This window comes from Meleagris gallopavo, chromosome Z (assembly GCF_000146605.3).
Source record: "Meleagris gallopavo isolate NT-WF06-2002-E0010 breed Aviagen turkey brand Nicholas breeding stock chromosome Z, Turkey_5.1, whole genome shotgun sequence".
Taxonomy (NCBI): Eukaryota; Metazoa; Chordata; class Aves; order Galliformes; family Phasianidae; genus Meleagris; species Meleagris gallopavo.
In genome coordinates this window covers 23,899,733-23,924,086 of record NC_015041.2, presented here as the reverse complement: position 1 = coordinate 23,924,086, position 24,354 = coordinate 23,899,733, and the positions used below count along the sequence as shown (strand labels likewise).

Genomic DNA, 24,354 nt, shown 5'->3' with positions numbered 1-24,354 from the left:
GGGGCGGGTGCAGCCCTGGGCAGGCTCTGGCCCTGTCTGTGCTCCTACACACCTTGTTCTTCTGCAGAAAGAGCAAATGCAGAGTGATTGGGTTAAGTAAAAAATACTGCTCTATAATCAAGAGCTGACAAAGCAGCATGTGAAGTTTGAAATTTGAAGCTGTTTGAAGATGGGAAATTCAATTCAAAATTGCTCATTAATCAAGCAATTTTACTAAGCCCCACTGTTACGATATCTTTAGGAAATACGCATCCAAGGCCACCATAATGTTACATTTAATGGAGGGACTGGGAAAACCATTACAGGTGTGGGGCAGGTATGTGTGCAGTGCATCTGCAAATTGGGGCTCACAACTTCCTGACTGTGAGCAAGGCCTGAAGCTTTGGGTGCCAGGAGTTGAGTGCATTGGTGCCCTGCTGCCTAGACACTGGAGGTGTGAAGACAGGGCAAGTAAAAAGGAAATGGATGTGGCTGGATGTACAGGAGTGTCAATAGGGAGATCAGAGGGGACCCTACGCAGCAGAGAAAGCTGACAAGAGGAGCTGCTGGCAAATTCAAGAGTGTACAGGCAGACTTGTGGGAAATTTGGTTGATGAGAAGACACTGGTTTGGCAGAAACTTGTTGCTACTGAGACGGTGGCAAGACCAGGGGTGGGGGGAGCAGAGAAGATGGGAGACCAATGCGTTGTGGAGAAATACATACCAGTGGCACTGCAGGGAGGGAAAAGGGGTCCACGTGTGGGACTGGTGAAAGCATCAAAAGAGGTTTCTTGCTCAGGGTGATGCTGAGCTGAAAGATACATGACAAGACTTGCCAGAATTTCTTGCTCCTTAAGCTACAAATGATCTGAACCCACTGCCATGGGTACTGGGTTTGGTGCCTCTTGTCTGGCCACCATAATCTGCTCTGATGCCTGCAAAGCACTTCACAGGGAAACTCCCTTCTCCTGGGGATAGGGGGCAAGTGGGAGCAGATTCAAGTCCAGTGCAGAGTATCTGTTTTATCCATGGTGAGGAAAATCTCTCCTGGAGGACAACATCGTACAACACTTGTTCTCTAGTTTATTTAAAGCTCGTGCCTGGATGAAAGGCTGTATCTAGTCAGAGTTCTGGCTACAGGCTGAGCCAAAAGCATTCAAACCCAGTGCTTAAGAGTTAAAAAAAAGGAGGCAGCCTGCAATATTAACAGGTTGGTCAGTGCTTAGAGGAAGATTTTTTTTCTGTTGCTATAGCAGTTAAATCTAAATAAATAGTAAGGGGGCTTAGCTGTGTGGGAAGTGATGCATGCTCTGTGAGATAGCAGGGATGTGGCAGCTGGCTGCTTGCCGGAGCCTGATGAGCATTAGCAGCCTGGCATGTCCATCCAGCAGGGTGAGCGAGCAGAGATGGGGCCAGAAACAGGCTGTGCATGCTGCTAATGAACAGATGCCAAGAAGCAGCTAGAAGCGTGGGACTATCCACTGTGGCCTAGCCAGATAGTATCTCATAGGCATGGGAGCAACAGCTGAGATGGCTGAAGCCATACAGCAGACCCTCCATGTCTTAAAAATGCAGTGTACAGAAGAAGAGTTGGTTCTTTTATCAAGAAGCTGAGAACAAAACTGGATGATGCAGGATCAACTGTGAACCTTTGGAGGTACAACCCATGTTCTCATGCCAAAAAACTGAACACAGGCACAGGAAGGACACTTCAGTCTCTTGTGACCAGCTAGGAATGCTATCTTCAAGCCATCAGTTTTAAGGAAACTGTTCTCAGAAGTATATCTGGCCTCCCAGTCTCTCTTAAGTCTAGAAAGCATTAAGAGCACTTAAGAGGAAAAAAACTTCAAGAGAATTGATAAAAGTTGCCTGTAAAGGCTCCTGCTGGATTAGTCAGGCCAAAACATAGAATCACCCCCTCACCTCCCACCTCCCACTGCACTACAGGAGAGACCACAGGAATTGCTGACAAGAAAGGCAAAGGACCCTACTGTCATATTCTCAGATGTAAAAGCAATCAAGTTGTGAGTGTACTCACTGGGAATAGGCAAAGCATTTGGTGAATGCCAGTAAGATGCCTAACTACAAATAAGTTCAGAGAATTGCAGCATGTTCTGTTCTCAAAGGATTTAGTAAGCATGTGATGTGAGATTTAGCGCTCTAAGGCTAGACAGGTGCATGATAAAACTGGAAATACTTCTCAGATACTGTGGTAGAACACACTGAGGCACCACTGTTAAGACAAGGTGCCATACAGAAAGGCTGTTGTCAGGGTCTCCCTTTTTTTAAGAGCTTGCCCTGCAAGAAGCTGCAGAAAATTGATCAGCTTCTGTGGCAACAGGGAATGTAAGCATGATACAACCCACAACCTTTTCCCCCTTGCCATCTTCTTTTGCTCTGTATGAATAGCTACACCATTTTCGCAATCCACAGAATAGGGCATGGGATTATGTATGCAGCTGAAGCAAAAATGGGATTAGGTCAAAAAAGAACCATGAAGCAGTGCCCAGAACATAAAAGGAAATGCAGTGCAGAATGAGGCCCCTTTGCTGAGGTGATTGCACCTGTTTCTCTACTGACCTTAAAAGTGGAGCATGGAAGTGCTAATGAAGTCGGAAATTTCTCAGTTCCTTACAGGGAAGCATTTTTATAGGCACATCTAAGTGCCTTTGCAAGTGCTAACTCCCTGTTTCAGAAACAGGAGGCTTCCAGCTCCATGTAGACTAGCCTGAATTTTCCAAGTGGGCAGGAAAAAAAAGCAGTCAACATATGTTAATCCTCTTAGTGGCTAAGTTCAGAGTGGCCCAGGCATTCTTTTCTGTGAGAAACTCACACTGAAACAACTTGTGTTTGAAATTTTCCCCTCTTGGTTCATTGTGTTGTCTCCATACCACCCCCTGCCTGGCTGCCAACAGGAAGAAAATATATCATAAACATGATGATTTCTAAACTACACATACTTTTGCTTCAGGAAGCAGGCAAAATGGAAATAGATTTATTTGCATATAGTAAGTAGTCACATACAGTCATATTTGCAGCAGTAATTAAGTGAAATATTAACAGTGAACAGTTCATGTACAGAGGAATGCATACCATTACGGTATTTCAGTATTAATTTCAGTATTAAGCAGATGCCTTAGCTAGCTTCCTAGCTTCCAGTTCCTGCTTAGCTTTTTCTCTCATTTCTTTTTCTCTCTCAATGAGAAGTGCTTGTTCTTGCTCCCACTCCTTTAGCTTCTGCTCATGCTTTGCGATGTCCTCCACTTCACATACTGGCAGCTTTTCCTTGACGAGTTGGGTGGTCAGGGTTAACAGGCTTTCAGATTCAACCTTGCCAAGTGAATGCAGCTTAGAGTACAGCTCCTGCCACAAAAAGAAGGATTTGATGGGACAGAGAAAGAAAGAGACAGTCACAAAATAATCAGCGACCAAGCACTTCCCTGTAACAATCAATATGTAATTGTTTGAATCTCATGACTAGGTATGCTGATCCAGGCTGGCCATTCTGTCCTAGCTAAGGATTTTGACTGTGGTAGCAGGTATCACTTCTTCCCCCTGGAATGCTAATCTTCAGAATAAGTTTTTCTGAACAACAAAACTGAAACAAGAAAGTTCCGTTACGTAGTGAACTTCTCTTTATTTTTCTAAGTCTAGTCATCTAGTATAAGCAAAACCAGTCAATAGTGAAAATACAATTTAAGCACCTTTTTCTGTGTCTTAAATCAAAGTGGACTGACTGATGTGCTCCCCAATGCCTGCATTAGCATCACTCTCCACATATGCAGATCACTTTAAACGCTTGCTTACTAATAGCACACTAGGTAGCTTCCATGATTTTTTGCCAACAGTTACTGTGATCTGAGGTTTGATTGTTTATACATACTAAACACAACAGAGCTAAAGCAAGTAATATTTATTCTTATATATTCTAAAATGTAACTAAAGATATAGCTTCAGTAACAAATGCAATACTTCTTTCTTGAGCTTTACTTACCAGAGCTCATGCAGCATAAATATATTAATTCACTTAAGATGATGAGTCATTGAATGATACTATTTCTGGCTTTATGGATTATTTGGCCTGATGGCTCTCTAACAAGCTGATTAATTGCCTTAAAAGTGCAGATATACAGACAGCCAGGAAAGAGTTTCCTGTGGGAGGAAGACGACATGGCACTGGCACATTCCTTAACCCTTGCTCATTCATTAGATAAGAATACATTTTCCTGATTGTTCTTTTAAATAAAATATTTTACTGAAGAAGACACTTCCAAAATGTTTAAAGTAGGTAGGTACACCTATGTGCTTCTTCCATGTGTTCTTTGAATAAACCCTACTGATTTGCACTGCAAGATAACTGAAAGAAGATGGGATAATTAATCATCACACGGTGACTCTGAGGACATGATGACATTCAATCTTCCACTCCGTTATCAATGGGAGCTTGCACACTATGCAGCTGGCCCACAGTGCTCCTCTTACCCAGCACCCACTGCAATAATCTGCAAAGGCACTGCAGCTCAACTCCAGCCTCGAGGTTATGCCTTCTTCTGAAAAAGGAAATTGGAGCACCTCTTCCTGCCTCAGCTAACACAACTATAACAGGTTTGCTCTTTTGTCAGGCCCAGGGAAGTTTGAACATGACTGACAGCAGATAAAAAGCTCTTTTAACACTATGTATGCAGGTCCAAGGTGCTTGGGAATTTGGCTCTGTTGCCTTTGATTTTATGACAAAGTTTATAAACTGAATCAATGTGACATTACCAAATTAAAACCAAAATTAGTAGTATCTGTGTATTTATCTTTCTTCTGTTTGAGATATGAGTCAATTTACAGTACATCCAGAATAAATATGAAGACAGTATGGTCTGAGTTTGAGAAAGGAACATAATTCCTGATAACTGATGCAGAGTGTCCCTACTACCTACTACTGAGGATGTGCTGGAAAGAGAGTTTGTATGCTAAAACTAAGCAGTATGAAATTGGAAAAGAAGAAATGCAATGAACTGGAAACTAGCTGGGCCTCTCTCCTAACTCATTATTAGTACTACTGAACTCTGGAATCTTCTCTAATCTGCTGTAATACATTAATGAAATTCACTTAGGAAAGTAGCTATATCCTGCAAGTATCAAAAGGGCACATTCTTAAATGGCAAACTCATTGATTTTTATAAGCAGTCTCCAGGGCTCTGCACACAGATAGAAAAGGTACATTGCTTTTAAAGAGGATGCTCTCAGCATTTATATGATGTAATGCTTGCCCACTGATCACTGACATAGATGGAAGGAATTGCCTAAGGAACAGTGTACTGAGTAGTATGCCTCAGAATATGATATCTGGAAACAGGTAATTACAACATGAATGACAGAATCAGACACAAGATTCTAAATTACTGCTCTGAAGGCTTTATCTGGAAATAGCAAAGGCTCTCAAGTCCTGCTTGCTGGAAGTGAAGGACATTCTGCCTCTCACATATCTGATTTCCTAGACAGGCTGCCACAGCTTTTTTAGGTACTTCTACAAATGGCTGTTTTAGAGGTCTGTACTAGACATGAAGTCCAAGACAGTGTAGAAAACCATGCAAAACGTGGTACAGGAACTGTATGTCCGGACAAAGTCCAGATGCTCTTCCTTGCATGCCTAGGTGTATCACTCGTGAAAGCAAACCGGACAAGCATGAGACTGAAGTAATTCATTTTGAGCACCAGGAGAAAGACTGGGACATGCTTGCTAACGCAGAGCTGGACAAAGTGCAACAGTCTTTTCAGCAGCAGAACTGCAATTACAGTGTTGGGATTAAACAGCATATGCCAGGACACTGTCAATGAACACTAACATCACCAGGTTTTTTCAGAGCAGCCAGACTCATAACTTCCCTTAGATCTATGTGTATTTCTAGTGTACTTTCACCTCTGTCCTGCCACTGTCCAGGGGTTCAGCTGGGAAAACTGACTGCTGCTAGCCTAATGGATTTCAGAGAAGAGTATAATAGCTCTTCCAGACTTAGCAGAAGTGGCATTCGGTCTTGAAAGCTCTTTTTTCTCATCAAGATAATTGGAACTTATGACTTCTTTATATATAACTTACTCTTGGATACCTACATTTCATGTAAGTGCTATGTTTTTCCTTAGACTTCTCAGAGACCTGAGAGATAAGGATGGACAAAGTAGTTTGTTGGATCATTACTACATCAGGGAAATGCCTGAAATGGGGTTAATTATGGAAGAAAGGTTGAAGCAGTGAGAAAAATATCCTCTTGGCACCACTCTTCCCCATTGTTTGACATTTAGACCCTGTTTTGAGCATTCATCATTTGTTCAAGGGCAGACAATGGATGGAGAATGACAGACACAAAAAAATGCCTCATTCTTTCCTTCAAAGGGCATGTGTATTTACCTAACTCACTGTAATTCATCCAAGCATGAATTATCACATGCTGTCCACTCATTCATTCCCAAACCCTCCAAATACAAAGTCCTAAGTGCTTAAGTATAATATTCAAAGATTAGTGGTAAATAGTCTATATAAATATATACCAAAGAAGGGAAAAGCAAGTGTTGGTAATGTGAAACCACAGGGTAATAGTCATCTAATTTCTGGAATTTCTTTAGACCAACTGTCTGTATTCAGAGCTGTTCAAGGTCATGACAGCAACAGTGGAAACTGATGGTCTAAGGAGAGAGCATTACTCCTGGAATTATAAGCCAGACTAGCTTTAACCTGAGGTATTTGATTTTTACCACAATACAAATCAGAAATGATCAAATAAAATGGGATTGTTATATAGCTATGAGATGCTTAAAAAAAAAATACCACATAGCTATCCTGTAATGTTTGAATTTTATATTGTTATCAATAGTGTGACAAACTAAAGATAAGAAGGAAGAGATAAATTCTTACTTATTATCCAGACTGAAAGTATAGACACAACTTTCGTAATTAACGTACTTAAAAGGACAATAAATTTAGGATGGTCTCATCTCTAGTACAATTTATTTTAATGAGCAAGGACCTACACAAGGTCAGATAATGGATCTCTAATGACATACTACTTTTGCAAACACAGCATTTGGATTTATCATTCTGATGTATGAAAAGTGAAGATAAAATCCCAGCAGACAGACAAAAGACAAGTGGCCTTGAGCAGTTATTTGTTTGAAGGCTGCTTCCTCTTTAAGTAAGTGAAAATGTAAGGTGACATCAGTTTCAAAAATGCCAGGTAGACTCCTGGTGCACTGAAAGAGTGTCAGTCTACTAGCCATAATCTGTGAACTTATTTATCTTCTAGTATGTACTAAGGAGATCTATAGCTTAGAATATTTAGATGAAAGGAAGTTTCCTACCTTGAATCGGCTGTAGTACTCAGGCATTTTCAACTGCTCCATTTCTTCTGATTCTGCATATTCTGACTTCTGTTCTACTTCTTTGCCTTCTTCAGATGGTTCTGGACCAGGTTTTACTTCAAGGACAGACCGTAAAACAGTCTCCAGAACATCAACCTGGGCAATCACATTTGTCATTGTTAGCATAAACTGTTTGAAACTACAATCTGACTAATATCACCGTCAGCTTTACAAACAGCTTTGTAAGTTACCACGTAGTTCCAGAAAACAACTCTAAATGATAAATTCTAAAAGCAAACAGACTCATTCTTGGAAGAATTCCATACTGCATTTTGGACTTCTGAGGTTGGACATTTTGAAGTCCCTGCAGCAGAACAACTCTGTCAGTCTCTGTCAACAGGTCTCTGTCTAATCCCTGTGAGTTAGGTGCTGACTGGTATTTGAGAATGTGGCAGGCACTAGACTAATATCTTCTCTAGGTCTGATACTTAGCCATAAATACTAATGTTAAAGAGTAGCTCCTGTGATAGTGTGATACACAGTCACAGATACATCTAAATAATATGTTACTGTGGAACATTCAAAGAATATAGTATTGAATAGATTATCCTGGTTCCTCTTCAGAGAAAATAAGGGGGAAATCACTTATTCAACAACAACATTCATTCCTGTCATGAGTTGGATAATTTAACAGGAGAAATGGCAATACAACATATTGGTAAAGGTGTATTTTTAATCTCTATGACTCTTAGTTTTTTTCATGATCTCCACTTGAGAGTTACCAAGAGAACCACCATCTCTTAACTGAAGCTGTATCAAAAAAACTCATTAGTGTCACTGTGGGACTTACTAAATTATTTCCTTATCTATTATTGATACAAAATATGAAATTGCTGTATGGATGTTTCTGGTGTTCTGGGAATAACATGATTGTCAAAACTTAAATTACTGAATGCAGATTGACTGCATTTTAAAGTTCAGCCTTTACAAATATAAAGAGCAGTTACCCTTCTGTGAATCTTTATCAGTTGGAAGAAATAACTGTGTAACCTTGGAATCTATGAAACTTGCAAAAGGTCTCTTGTTATCTATATGGTTTCATTTTTGTAGCATAAGTATATAATGCTAAAGAATAAAGATGAGGTTTACTTGAAATAACATTCTTAGCACTAAAATGTAATTCATAAACTACCAATACTGAAACAGGATTTAAAAGAAAAAAAAAAACCAAACCAGTGAAATTCTATGTTCTTGGAAATACATACATTCTCATTTGGAGAGTTTCTCAAACAATCCCATATACCAAAATTTGCTTGTTCACACTTAAACAATATAGCACAACACTAGCTCCTGGTCTGTTGTTCTGATAGTAATAGAAACGCTTTCTGCCAATAGTAATAGTAGAGAGAAAAGAGACCTTGGTAGTGAGAAACAAAGGAAAGCTTAAATCCTGAAAAATAAGCAATTGATAATGATCAAACAAATCACTAGAAAATGTTTACATCAAAACAGTGCAACTAAAAAAGTTTTCATGTGAAAACTTTTTGTTTAGACAACAAAATTTATTCAGCTAAAAGATACTATTACATTTTAGGAAAGAACTAAGTTTGAAAAAACAGGATTTTTTCACACACATCCCAAAAAATAAAATGGTGGGAGTTTCAGATGTAACGCTTTGTTCCTTGTCTTATCCAGTATTATGCAGAGCTGCTTGTGAGTATGGAACAGCAGGAAAACCTGCTGATCAGTGACCTGGCTTTTGTACATCAAGGGAAAGAGCCTAGTACTGGTGCAAGCAAAAGGGAGACTGCCATCACCAGCCAGCCCTTCAGGAAAGAGCACCAAGAAGGGATGTTGAGTTGCTTTTTCTATGTAGCATCCCATGTGGTTTATTCCACTTGGAATTCCACTGGCTGGCCAAGGAGCAGCCTGAAGCCTCACAGTGATTGAAATCCCAGCATCTCTTAGTCAGACCTAACCTCACAAAAAGACCAAATCCACCCATTGTCTCCATAAGAACACACTACAACCCTTCTAGAAACCACTCTGAACTGTCTCTGGAGCAGTACCATTTAGGACATAAAACCACCTGAAAAGACACATAGAATTAGCTATGAGCAGCACAAGACACGACACTTCATCTTCAAGTATGTCACTCTGGCAAGTGGCAGTAGCAGATACTCACTCCCAAGAACACGGCGATAGACATAATTGCTGGCTTGCCAACTAAAGCAGTGTCTCTGTTCTAAATAACCTCTCCTGGACTCCAAAGAGCTCTGAAAAATTGCTGGGCTTGGAAAGGTCTGATATCTTCTCATTAGCAAGACAAGTAATTTACAAGTTTTGCTGGAGTTTGGCTTGTATGTAATTTCTTGTTTTATGCAGGTTGTATGAAGTTTTCATACTTACAGCCTCTTGGCAGATTTTGCAGTCTCCTGGCAAAGAAGCTACATTCTCCATCACCTGCAAGGCTCTATTTAAGTATCCAGGTGTCCACATCAATGGCATTAGGTTGTATACAGCTCTTAGACCTTTACTCAACTCCACTTTTCCTGTGATAAGACAGCACTTTCAGATTAGTATTTGAAAACTCAAGTCCTAAGGAAATCTATAAGAGTTGACACAGTTCTCCGTGAAAAAGCAAGTTTCTAGGTTTGTCTGGTAAGAACAACATTCTTTTCTATGAAGCTGCTTTGACAGAATTGTTATTACTATACTTAAATGAAGTGCCTTCTGTTTGCCTAATTTCAGGACTATCATGTTTGTTTCTTGTTCCTCTCTACTTATTTTTTCCATCACCTGGAAATTTCATTCACATGGAAAAGAACAGCACTTCTAAGCAGGATTTCTGAACACCTCCGACAAACAGTTCCAGAGCCTTCATGTACTCACTGTGCAACTTGTGTCCACCAAATCTGAGAGACTGGATTCACTCCTGCAGTTTTGAGGGTCTACTCACACATGTATCAAGACCAGATTGTATGAGATTAATAGTGCATGCTCTGGATAACCCTACAGCTCAGTATTCTTATTTCTAGTTAGAACTTCTGGGAAAAAATATAGGAGGCCTGCCAAAATGAAATCTTGGTTCTTGACTTATGGTAATGTGCACCAAGGTCTTCATGACTTCAGCAGGACCTACGATGTGCAGCACTGTGGATAACGTGTTTCTTCTGAGGTGAACATGAGTAGAAATTCCCATTCAACACAACAGAGGAAATCTACATGACATTCCAGTTTGTGAGTACTAACTGACAATGAACGTCACCCTAAGCACTTGATTTTGTCATTATCAATGAAAAAAAATACTACAACTTCAGTGTATCTTATCAGATCTATGCATCCAAGTTCTCAATTGAATTTAAACTCTGATTGCAATAATGCATGACTGTGAAAACACAACTTACTCTTCTTCATAGAAAAACAAGGTAATATGTGCACAAAGCTTATAGACTACAGCTAAATTAAAACAGCTAAGGTGCTTTAGGCTACTCTATGCCTGAAGACATCTTTCATTCTTTCAGAGGTTGGTTCCATTAGCGCTGGCAAGACTGTGCAATATGTGACATAACAGCAAATAGCTTTTGATCTACTGAATGTCAATGTCATGGAACAAGTACTACTGCTCACAAACACCAAAATGCACATCTCCAGACACTATCAATCAATCTATATGGCACAAAACTGAATGCCAGTTAATAGCAGCTGGAATCCACGGAATATCAGATTTCCGATTAATTTTCATATTTATCCCCCTTTTTAACTAAAAATGAGGTTTTCATTTTACAGTCATGATAAATCATAATCAGCAACCAAACTTTGTCACTACATGTTGTATTTTGAGGTCATATTTTAAGAACATGTACACTTATTATCATCCTGAATGAATTCGAGGATAAAATGTAATACTGTAATGGAACAAATGCATAATCACACATTCTAAACTAATTTACTACTTTCAATCAAATAATCATTTTGCAGAGGACAAACACTGTCCGGACTATACTCCTGTGAAGGAAATTCAATAATCACTTATTTCTTCTTTCCCCTCCCACATCCTCCTTCACTCCTATCCTGGATGTACTCTGATCTACCTGTTTTTCAAATAGTACTGTGTATCATTAACAGTGAAGGCTCCTTAAAAGATACAGGATAAAGGTGGTACTATCTGCTATTCACAGCAGAAACACTGATGTTGTGGTGAGTACTAATATTTTATTTAAATATTCTAAACATAGTGTTTTTCAGGTTGTGGCCTCCAAACACCTTGGGGTTTAAGCATTATTTTAAGCTCCATAATTTGAAGTAGAAAAAAAGTTGATTCTTCATAACTGTCAATTTGTTCTGTGCAACTCTGTTTTTTTGGGGGGGTTTATTTGGAAAATATGTTGTTCCCTAAGCAAACCAACCTTACTCCTCTCTAAGATTACCTTCCTTCATTTGGTCTTAATTCTGAAATTGTTCCTCCCATGATTTCTACATTTTTTCCTCAGTCTTTTCATCAACTACATTTTAGTTAAGCATAGACACCAGTTTAGTTCATCCAACAAATAAAAGGATAAATATGATTGCAAAGGAGGTAAAACTTACCAAGAAATGCATAACCATACAGCTGGGAACTAAATCCCACAGTATTTGTTTGCTTTAGACCCGTCAGCACTAGTGATGCACCGAGATTTCTCTCCTCTTCCCACTGCAAATAATAAACTAAGATGTAAACTAAGCATGTGTGCTTTGACAAACAAGTTGCAGCAGCTAAAGAAACCATGTGGCCTTAAACACGTCTTACTAGTAAAGTACAGAATCATGCAAAAAATTCAGCGTTCAGTTACAGTACACATACCCAAAACAACAGTTTCTTTATGCAAAGGAACATCTAAATGAAAATAAAATGCGAGGAGCCAACATTCTGAAGGGAAGCCAGTCAGTGTGTTTACATAGGGTTAAGAATTATATTGATTTCCATTGGTCAAGCTCTGCCTCTGTCCTGTATGTTCTCACATTTGATTCAGTCTGATACTGCTTAAAACAAAAATTACATGCCTTCTATACTGGAAGAGTCCTTTCTTTTAAGTGTGTAGTAAGATTCATGCTCCGCTATATTCTGCTAGAATAGAAAATGCTGAGAGAACAATATGCTGCTAGCAGCTGCTTCAAATCCTAGTGACAGATCAGACCAAATATGGCTAGAGCCCCAATCAGTAAGTATATTAAAACCACAAGAGAGGTGTGAATTTTATTCTGAAAAATTCCCTGCACTCCACTGACTCTTAAAAAGCACAAGGGTTTGACCTGGCTTAATGCAAGGAGGTGTCTTTTCGAGATGTGGCATTTTTGTGTCTCCATTCAGGTGCACATGAACTTACATATATATATATCCAACAAAAATACCATTATCTGACAACCAGGAAATGTATTTGTCTAACCTAGGAAAGAGATACAAGGGGATAGTTCTGTATCCTGATGAATTCAGTGTTCCTGGTGAATGTTACAGGAAAAGCAGATGAAACCAGAAGAGAACTTTAAAGGTCTAGATTCTTTTGAGAGCTAGTGTGTTTGGCTTCAAAAGCTGGAGAAACTGGGAAAACTTAATACCTTTGCAACTGAACATGGCAATCATACTGATTGTTTTCAGCAATTAAGCACGAAATTTTCTGATGAGAGCTAAGACCAGTGATTCAGCAGCGCTTACATCAGCAATAAAATGGAAGCTCTTTACCACAAATACTAAGGACTAACATAGTCAGATTGCCTATGATACAGTACCAGTTAAAAAAAACATTTTGTCAGTGTGCTGGCCCCTAAACTACAGGACTGTCTGCAACAGAACACTGGGTGACCTTTCTTGCAGCTTGGAAAGAAGGAATGGGGATTTTCACAAGCAGCTGACTTCCTACTCTCTCCACACTCTTTCCTAAATTAGCCACAGAAAACTAGTACTGAGCATTACGAAGTCTTCACTGGTACTCCCTATGTTGTATACCTATAAAAATATGGCTTATAATGCTGTCCTTGGATGGAGTTATTTCAAAACACATACTAAATAGGTCATAGCTGTAAAAATAAGCTTGCTTTTTAAAAAGTGTTACATGTCCACACCATCTCTGCTTGCAAGTTCAGCTTTCAAGAAATACCACACGTATTGACTAGTTCCTCTCTTTGCAGTGAGGATACACAAACACAAACAAACATAATACAAAAATGCTTCTCACATATAAGTGATCAAGTATACTTGTCTTCTAGGAAATGGAGGAGAGAAGAGTGAATAGGACAAATACACACCTGTTTTCAGCAATGAAAACTGGAATTACAACCCAACTGATTAAAATCTTATAAATACATTTTAATAAGATGCATAGAGGCTTCACGTACTTTTCTTACAGGTGGCAATAGGCTTTTGTAGACTTATGCCAAACTACAGGAGAACTAGCTCCCTAAAGTGATAGGAGAGCCCTTTGTGGTAAAGTTTTAGTGAAATGTTTTGTTACCAAGCACCAATAGTGAGCAATACTCACTTTAACAGTGTCCTAAATAACATTTTTTTTTGTTAACTGACAGAGCCCTCTTTGAACTGAAGTGAAATGTCACTTCATAACCTTACAATGATCATATACTACCTCTGAAAATCCTGATATGCTTTCAGAGAAAGGAACAACAAAAAGGGATGACATGTGATTTGCTGGTTTTCCTCTTGCTTTTTTTCCCTTTCTTATATAGTTGTCAAAATGATAAAGAAAGCTTGCAAGCATTTTATTTTTTTACAAAAACTTAAAGGAAAGTTTTTATTCAGAACAGAATGCCCAGCTGACTGCAACACAACATGTAGAAACAGAAGCTCCTTGTATCATTTTGAGTGTGGCCAGCTTACCGTATGCTCAGACTTAGTTGCTAGGTACTGGTATAGAACATAGAGAGAAAGAAGCTGTGTTGACAACTCATCAAAACTTTCTTGCAGCATGATCTCTGTAACTACTGAGACAGCATCTGTGGAGGAAATAAACACACGTTAAGTGGAAAATTACACAGCTCCTTCTTCTGCATCCATTAATGTTCCCTGATGTTTTATTGCTGTAGTGTTTTTGAAGTAGTTAGGAAGAAAGTTAAAGATTTCCTATGACTAACAGTAGAGAATTAGTCTTATCCACTTGGGTTGTTCTAACATGTCATGAGGAGAAAGCACAATCAAATAGATTACGTGTAAGACAACAAGAACCTTTGTAAACACATCTTAATGCATTGCTCTCAGACTTCGACTGCTTCTTTGCTCAGTCCTTCAATCATTAACTTTTTTTTTTTAAATCTTCAAAATAACTTATTTCTTCTTGTATTTAAATTAAAAACAAAAGACCGGCTTAAATTCATTGCCTTCAAGGTGACTGGAGTACACAGCAGAGAAGAAATTCTGTCACAGACCACCCACAGAATTCACTGTATTCAGCCAACAGTGCTCTTGAGGAACTCCCCAGGGAGTTCCAGTGACACTCCCTCTCATAAAGGTCAGTTTTTTAAACTGAAGGCCTTGAGCCTGTCAGAGAAAAAAAATATGGATAGAAAAACGGGGAATTCATAGATAGGAGCCTCTCAAAATAAAATACATATAACTTCCCACTTAGCAAAACCCTCAAGACAAAAGCTTCAGACAAGTCTTTCAACAATTCTACTTTCCCTCTCAGTTGTTTGGTTTGCAAAAGGTTTATGCAAAGAAAGATCACTGCAAGTCTGTAGTGCAAAAAAATCTGCAGTGAAATGAAAACTTTAAATATTTGTCATCAAACATGAGAGGATTATTCTTCTCAGCACTTTCTCCAGCAACGAACAGGTCTAGACAAACAGCTCAATTTAGATCCATAGCTTTCTGAATAGCTTACAAGTGGACAACATTGTTGAATTTTCACTAGCATCTTCTAACATTATATTAACATGTAAACTGGAATTCTAAAAGTTGAAGAAGATGGCTTATATTTTGAATAGCATTAATGATCATAGAAATACTGTGAATTGCATGTTTCAAAATCATACAATGAAAGAGATCCAACCTAAGGGATATATAAATATGCAGAAAAGTAGTTTAGATAAAGAAAGTGTGTTTTCAAAGTGAATTTACAGAAAATATGGCTATTATATTTTAATACATAGGAAGGCTCTGCATATTTTGAAGCATACAACTGAGGATGAAGAGCTGGCATCTATTGTCTTACCCTCATATTTCTTCTGTTTTATAAAACAATCCAACAAAATATTGAATGTAAAATTATCTGGGAAAATTCCATATTGGACCTGAAGAAAAGAAGGAAAAAATGAGTGAGAAAATCTGCTTTCAAAGCAGAGCACTGCAGGTATCAGAAGGATCAAAACCATGGCGTTGCACACTGGTGCAGTATGACAGTCAGGTAATATAAAAAGCCTATTAACATGGCTCCTGTGATGTGGGCCTACTACCTTTCAGTGTACTGGGTTTGTTTTAGCATTTTATCAGAGCCTTTGGGTCTAAGGCACTGCCTACCAGGATTTTTATGTTCCATTTCTACTCAGTGTGCTTTAAACACCAGCACTACTTAAAACAAAAAAGCTCAAAGAGAAAAAAGAGGACAGAAAAGCTGTAAAGAGTTTTTGATGAAACTAAAGTTTGACTTGAGTTTCAGCAAGTCAAGTCAAACTTTAGTTTTTGTTTTGACAACTACATATCTGAACTTAAAACCACAGTATATGTAATAGGAATTCCAGGTAGGGCACAATTGTATCAAAATGTTGATCAAACATAGTTATGGTTTTTCCTTGTACAATCTTACCTTGTTTTTTAATGTGTATAAGGCTTTGTCTTGTGCACCATATTTTAAGCATTGTCTGATCCAACTGTGAATGGTCCAATCTCTCAAGTACCAGCAATTCGGACTATGCCGAAACCTGAAGGGTGATAAACAGTCCAGGTGACAATCGATTTGCTGAATCAGAATCACAGGAAAAAAAAAATCACAGAATCACAAGGGTTGGAAGGGACCTCAAAAGATCACCGAGCAAAACCACACCGCTAAAACAAGCACTCTACAATAGGTCGCACAGGTAGGAGTCCAGATGGATCTTGAATATCTCCATAGAAGGAGACTACACAACATCTCTGGGTAACCTGTTCCAGTGCTCCATCACTCTTACCTTAAAGTAGTTCTTCTTCCGCATGTTAGCATGGAACTTCCTGTGTTCAAGTTTTAGGCCATTACTCCTTGTCCTACTGTTACGCACCACTGAGAAGGGTGTGGGCTCATCCATTTGCCTCCCACATCCCTTTAAACGTTTATAAACATTTATCTGATATCCTCTCAGTTTTTGTTTCCCCAGACTGACAAATCCAGGCTACTCAGTGTTTCCTCATATGAGAGGAGGCCCAGGCCCCTTATAACCTTTGTTGATGGACTCCTAGGAGATCCGTATCTTTTTTGAACTGGGTAGTCCAGAACAGTAGATCAAATGTGGCCTCATCAGGGCAGAGTAGGGGGGAGGTTCACCTCCCTCGACCTGCTGGCCATGCTCTTTTTAATGCATTCCAGGATACCACTGGTCTTCTTGGCCACAAGGGAACACTGCTGGCTCATGGCCAATCAGTTGTTCACAAATCAATAACCAATAGACTGTGTTTCAATACCTCTGCCCTTCATGGTCTCAAATATTAATCTTCCTGTATTTAACTCTGCAGCCAAACAATGCTCTTCAAAGAGTTATAGTTAGTCCTTTAAGTAAAAGAAACAATACGCTGATACACTTTAGTAATTTGTTTGAAGGGAGAATCTGGTCTTTTCACAAATGCAAAATACTTCAAATTTCTCACTTTCCAGAAAGTCTAATTCTTTTTCTCTGAGAAGAGGAATACCACAAAATATATCATAGCTTGGTATATTTATGATGGCAAGTGAAATTGCTATCAACACTGTGGTACTTTCTAGCATTGTCCTTCTAATTGTAAAACACTGTATTATTAGTCTCTTCTAAATACAGCGCTGCTCCACAACTGACAACATTAGCAAATATGAGAATTACATCAAAACACTGCTGCCTTTGAACCTCCAGAATTTGTGTATCTGGTATCTCCAAACACTTAACTCATACCTTATTTCAGTCACTTAGGAATTCACTGCACCTCTGCCTCCTCAGAAATGCTTCATCAGAGATGTATACCTCAAGCAACAGGAAATTACTGGACATTCTTCCCCTACCTTTATGCATCAACTGCACTAGCATTGCTCCTCATGGACTTGTTTTAATCAGTTCTGAGATACCTTGTGCCATGGATTCAGTAGTATTTCCAGGCAACTCACTCCAATCCTTAACCTTACTCCAATCCTTAACCTTAAGTTCAGCCTCTTTGTTTCATCCTTACTTAGCGATATATGACTTACTTTATGACTGGAAAAGTATCGACTAAAAACATATAGAGCTTTATTTCTGACAAAGTCTCAAAAAGCAATTACGAATCCAACAGTAGGAGCTGCTGCCTTGATCTCGTGCTGAACCATGCTGACCTTCGGTGTCAAGAGGTACACATAACTTTTCTCAATTCAAATTGAATGCATGAAAATCAGACTTGGTCCGCAGTGCAGAAGTGAGTGCCACTTTCTGTAGTAAACATCAGTGACTGAGCTAGGCTCATGTGCAGATGCTTGCAGCCTCAAGCCAAGCCGCAGCACCATTCAGAGGCAGGGTTGGCTCTTCCATCTGAGTGAGCATCCTTTCCAGAACATTTATCAGATTAATGTGGCCACCAACTCTCTTTTTCCCCCCCACTGAATCTCTGCATATTGTATCCCATGGCTAAGGGCTACATAGATTGCCAAGGCTGGAAAAGCATTCCTGTTACACAGTCTACAGCATCCAAAAGACCTCAGTGCCAAAAGCAGAGGTAAACAACTGCACAAAATCTAAATATACTACTTCTTCAATGGCACATGAAACCTCTCTCGTCAATGCAAATTTAATAGAAAAAGAAAAGTCTGCTTTGAATATTAAATTATGAACATCCATTTTGTTGCTCTAATTGCTTTCCATTTTCTTCCCTCTGGAATTCAAACACTGGGCAAGCAAGAATATGTATTTGATTTCATTGAAGATCTGTTTCAATAATGCTTACAGGAAGCATCAATTACAGGAATTTGGATTTAATCATACGTTGATGAAACAATTATCTATTTGCTACACTGTTCCTTCAGCCATGTAAGATGGGTCAGACCACAACACTATCACCCAGCAACAAAGCTATCCGCATCTTTTGAAGCTGCTTTATTAAATGGTTAATATTGTTTCAAAAGTGGAAACAACAATCCTATAAACACATAACAGTGATGCTCTCAAAGACTTAGGCCTTTCCTTTGATATAATCTTTATCATCCTTCCTACAAATTCGTTACAGTGGGAAGTAAACATTAAAAGAAAATGAAGGTTTTAAAGGGTTTGAGTATTCACCTTTAAGCCAATGCATATTTACTCTCAAGTATATTTATACTCAAACATCCCACACTGAGAAAGAGCACTCCAGGACCTCATACGTCTTGGGAATGTTATAGCCTACTGTAATGGAGAAAGGCTAGGTTCCCAATCACACTTGGACAGTAAAAGGTCAAACAAGAATGTGGTGAATCTGTGAAACGTGATGAAACTGATCACAGAATCATAGAAAGGCTTGGGTTGGAAGGGATCCCAAGGATCATCAAGTCCCAACTCTTCAAGAGATCCCCAGTCATGACAAGTTTCTGGAATCAATACGCACAAAATTCAGGCATACATTGCAAGTACTCTCTAAAAAAGCCTCCATATAGGGTTTGAAAGCCTGGGAGCATGTGTGTGGACACATGTTTATATGCATACACACAATCACAGGCCCTATGAGTCATAATTTTTATATGTTACTGTTAATATCCATAATTTTGGACTCCGTCTCCACTGTGTTGGGTACTACACAAACAGAAAACTCAAGGAGATTCCAAGACAAAGAATTTTCTAGTTAATCCTAACAATTAATTACAAAACAGTTGCATGGGAATGAAGAAAGGGAAATGGTGATAAAAAATGTCAACAAGTATCCATATGCATACATACAAAATCCCTCAGCATTACACACTTTCATTAACCTATGATGAGGTAGAAGGAGAACTGGAAGTTAAAGAGAAATAAGCACGGTGACTTCTTTAATTGTTTCAGTCCATAAATGCTGAGATAAGCTCTGTCTCTGTTCTGTAAGATGAAAAGAGAAACCAAGAGCATCTGTTTTCACAAACTAAACAAATGTAGCAGACATTTTTATTTGAAATGGAACAGTGAAAGAACGAGATTGCTGGTCATTTTGAGTCTTCCTCCTTTTCCACAAGACACAGAACAGGATATAATTACACAAGGAAATGTATTTGGAGACAGATGAAAGGACAAAAGGAAGTTAAAACTACAGAAACAGAGGATTCAGAGTGAATTAAATAAAGGAAGCCTCTAGCAATTGCTGTGTGTTTAATTGATAGACCAGGAGGTTATCTTACAGATGTCTGCTGCTGAAACTCATTTTTCTGAGAACTAATAAAAACATGGGAAGAACAAGGTTCTTATAATGTATTCAGAAAAGGCAAGGAGAAACATCCATAAGGCTATTAGGGGAGCTCACTGTTGGTACACCTTCCTGTGAACAACTGAAGAATCAATATGATGATCCTCCTCATCACTGACCTGAGAACATCTTGTCCCACAGGGAATGGGAAGAATAATATCTGTAAGAAAAGCAGTTAGTGAAGTGTCAAAATCACTTGAAATTTAATAGCACATGGTGCAATGGTACTAGAATTCTCCTTTTATTCAAAATAGTTCAAGTTCAAGTGATCCAGTACAGAAACCGGATTTTCATGAAAGCTTTACTTTTTATTGTGTGATGATGATTATTACGTAGAAGAGATACTATGAGTATACAGTACAAGGCAACCAGAGTATTTTTAGCCAAGCAAGTGCACACTCTCTCTTGCTCACAAACTGACCTATCAGGCTAAGAATGCATTCCTAGTTTAGCAATACCCTGCACAAGGTCCCAATGCTAATTATTTACAGCAGTGCTGAAGTGCTCGTGCTGAACAATGGTAAAGTTTATCAGGTGCTGAGAGTGTCTTATTAAGTACTTTACTAACTCAGCAAACATTGGTGTTCTCCCAAAACACAGAAATGCTCCCTATCACAGTTCTTTCTTTCTTTTAAATGGTCTTTCAGATTTGTTTGGTGCCATCAAGTGGTCATACAGTCTAGTGCTGCTTTCACATACCTCCCATTTTCAAGAGAAATAATACAGCAAAAATAAAGAGAAGCACTAAGATGCCACACTGCACCCTTTTCCCTACATTTGTTGCAAGAGTGTTTGTTGTTTTGGGACAGCCACAAATGAGGAAGATTGTGAAGGAAAATCTGCTGGGTTATAGGGCAGCTTCTGCAGAAGTATACTATCAGGAATAGCTCAACTGTATGGAGATAAAGCTAGCTCAGCAGATTCCTTGCTAAACGGACTCCTTTTTGCACTCTCTGGCTTTCCTGAGGGTGTATCCAACTGCTGGTACTGCCAGAGGCTGTCCTTGTGCAAATCGTAATGTTTCTTTTTCTTCTATCTGTGAAACAGAGCTTCTATTTGTCTAATATGTCTGACCTAACAAAAAAGTTGTGACCTAAACTTGCTGTGCACTCAACAGTATGATCTCTTAGACTTTCTAAACTTCACCTACATTTTGCTGTGCTGATTTTTAATTTCCACATATGTAGGTTGCTCCAAAAATCAATACCTCATACTTGTACAATCGATACAAGAGCACAGAACATTGTTCGACAGAGAAAATTCTCAGCTACAAAATGCTATTTTTCAACAGAAGCATCGCCCTTAGCTATGCATTTTCACTACTGATGAACAAGAGCCTACATGCTGAGCTCATCAAAAATCTGCACTAGTGGAGGTGACCCACCGGCGCCAGCACTGATATGCACCACTCACTGCCTCACTGTGCTCACATCCACTGGTCTCCTGAAACAGCAGTGGGTGCCATTTTTTCCACATGGAGAAATTCAATGGCACATCTTTTCTTCATATGCACCTCTATGTCAAATGCCATTTTGCCACACTGCCCCTCAGCTGCTATTCGTCACAGAGCAACAACATGTAACAGAATATTTCAGGGAAGATTCAACCTCTACTGCCATACAAGGAACAGCCATCCATAACATTGTCAGCCAACATAGAAGCCATTACTTTTGGAGCAGCCCTCATATAAAACAACTTCCCTAAATAAAATCTCCTGTTCATAATGCTTTCTTATGTGTTAAGAGATTCCTAAACTGTCTTCTGCCATATTGCAAAGTACAGAAATTAAAACAAAAGGACACTAAATACTCTCCATTCTTTTATTATTTCTAATACAGATCACTGAAATGTATTCATCTGCTTTCTTCAGAGTTTAAACCCCAAAGTTTCATACACTGTTAGAACATTAGTAGTTTCTGCTCCTATTTCTAGGAAGGAGCCCAGCTTGTGACTGCAGTAAATCTGTTCCATCTAGTTTTCAGATCTCTTATTTCTTTAAGAATTAGAAGTTTGCATGTTCACTTGCTTTAACTGGGAGAGTGCAGATTTCTTCTCATCCTCTTATAATTCTAAAAAGTCTCGAAGTAAAATGTAACACTTACAAATAAAAAAAAAAATACCTAAGAAATATCTCTGAGATTCAGGAGAAAGCTCCCTCAGTGGAATGATTCCAAAGACGCTTCACATTTTACACAAGTCATACAGTGATGTGAAGTTCCTTGGCAATGCCATGGTTTTTACTTCACAGGCACATTTTTTAAGCTACAATGCATAATGATCAAACAGATTCCATGCAGGCTTAGCTTGGAAACTGGAAGGCTAAGGAAACGTCACCCAGAAGTCTCCCTTTGTTTGTGATTTCAAGCCATGGGCCCTGGGAAAAATCCTCTGCATTTTAAATGGCACCAGAGGCATTGCTCACGTGTCAGTGTAAAAGAAAAAAAATTTACTGATTCTAATTTCCACTCATACATGAAAGAAACTACTTTCCTATTTCTTTTTTGCCTGCTTCTGAGTCTAAAACTTTCTTTGCATACATCATTTTAAAAATTTCACATATAATCATATAAGTCCTATAGGAAACACCTCATACATTAACTGCTAACTGAAGTGAAAGCAGAGGGAACACTTCTGTGGTGAAATTAAAAAAACTCAAATAGCATACATAGTAAATTTATTTTTAGCTGACGATGTCTGTATATTTTCAGAAAGCATATGGATGCTTTCTAACAAAAGAAGTAAGAGGAGAGGTTAAAAAAGTAGATAAGACAGCTATAATAGACGATAATCTAATGCTCTGTATTCTTATACAGGAAACAGCATGCAAACTCTCTAAAAAAAGCCCAGCATTTGTTTCAATTTTTATTGACTGTCTCCAGACTTGACTGCCTCAACAAGAAAAAATAATTCCTCTAAATCAGCCTCACTCTACCTACATATGAATGCGTATTTCTTGCGTAGTACTTTTTTATTCAGGAGATACACAGAGCTCTAACACTACCAATGAATGCAACCTCAAAACAGGCCTCATTTCAGACACTGAGAAGTGATGGTACAGAAGCACATTCTAAGATTAAGTCTGAACAGGAGACTTCCAAGAATGTAAGCAACATGTAGTCTTGCTTTCCAGCTATACATTCATTTTATTTCTATTTATCCCAATGCTACAGTCTCATTTTTTTCTTAACCCTTATACTTGGTAAACCACATGAACTGGCAAGTGAGATGTTTTTAGTGGCAGTTCATACTACACATTCCCTTAGGCATTTTCAGGACCTTGCTATGGTAATCAACCTTTCCTAACAACCAAAGGGACTGAATTCACCTCTCAGTAATGCCAACATACCTATTTATAATACTGCACAAAATCACCTTTCTGCAAAGAAAGCTCAGCTTTTCTTTCTCAGCTCTGCAGTCTTTTTAATATCGTCTGTCATACACAGCAATCAACTACATGTTGGCCAGGATTTTGTGCTTCCTTTACCAACCTAATTACTTTTTCTGACAGTCAGTTCTTAAGAGTTGCTTAATGAAATGGCAAGCTCACTTTCTCACAGAAAAGGCATTTCTGCCTATTGTTATAAATCTCTGGCAGTACATCACTAAAAAAAATCATCTTCCTCTTAATGGATTTAAGGCACTCTTGTAAGTAAACAACAGTGAACAACATTAATACACTAAAAACAAAAAAAATCAAATAGTCATGAACCCTAGTTATATGTTATAAATTTCATTAACATGTTTGAATGGAGGAGCAGCTTTCTGCAGCACAAAAGAAAGGCTCTATGCTCTTTCAGTCTTAGAGAGTAAAGGGGTCCAAGACGGCTGGTGGCTCTTCAAGAAGGAAGTCTTAAAGGCGCAGGAGCAGGCTGTTCCCCTGAGCCACAAAATGAGCTGGCGGGGAAGAAGACCGGCGTGGATGAATAGGGAGTTATTCTAGGGGCTCTGGGAGAAAAAGAGAATCTAACTCCTGTGGAAGAAGGGACGGGCGATTCAGGAAGTTAAGCTGTTAAGATGTGTAGAGAGAAAATCAGAAAGGCAAAAGCCCAGCTTGAGCTCAACCTGGCCGCTGGGGTAAAAAGGAACAAGAAACTCTTTTACAAATACATCAACAGTAAGAGAAGGACTAAGGAGAATCTCCATTCTTTACTGGATGAGGCTAAGAATGTGATCACTGAGGATAAGGAAAAGGCAGAGGTTCTGAATGCCTTCTTTACATCTGTCTTTAAAGGTCAGACCAGTTATCCCCAGAGTACTCCACTCTCTAACCTGGTAGTCCCGGCTGGGGAGCATACTAAACCCTCTGTGATTTAGGAGGACGCAGCCAGAGAACTACTACTCCAACTGGACTGTCACAAGTCCATGGGGCCGGATGAGATTCACCCAAGAGTGCTGAGGGAACTGGCGTAAGTGATAGCCGAGCCGCTTGCCATTATCTATCAGTGCTCCTTGTT

General features: G+C 38.9%; 3 protein-coding genes across 3 annotated transcripts in view; 1 reads left to right on the top strand and 2 right to left on the bottom strand.

Moving 5' to 3' along the window:
• Positions 1–3,009, bottom strand: part of LOC104914986 (28S ribosomal protein S27, mitochondrial-like) — a 10,740-nt gene extending 7,731 nt beyond the window's left edge. The window contains exon 1 of the mRNA XM_019610202.1: positions 3,004–3,009. Coding sequence (XP_019465747.1) covers positions 3,004–3,009 — 6 coding nt within the window. The remainder of the gene's footprint in view (positions 1–3,003) is intronic.
• Positions 2,951–16,301, bottom strand: LOC104914988 (28S ribosomal protein S27, mitochondrial; the record flags this gene model as incomplete). The annotated part of the gene is made up of 7 exons (XM_019610452.2): positions 2,951–3,342; positions 7,324–7,479; positions 9,733–9,875; positions 11,914–12,016; positions 14,192–14,307; positions 15,522–15,600; positions 16,113–16,301. Coding segments are annotated over 7 exons (1,026 nt in total), but the record flags the coding sequence as incomplete, so codon positions are not given.
• Positions 16,302–20,374: 4,073 nt separating this feature from the next.
• The window catches only part of MAP1B (microtubule associated protein 1B), a 20,211-nt gene continuing 16,231 nt past the window's right edge, over positions 20,375–24,354 (top strand). The window contains exon 1 of the mRNA XM_019610201.1: positions 20,375–20,420. Within this exon, the coding sequence (XP_019465746.1) occupies positions 20,375–20,420 (46 nt within the window). The remainder of the gene's footprint in view (positions 20,421–24,354) is intronic.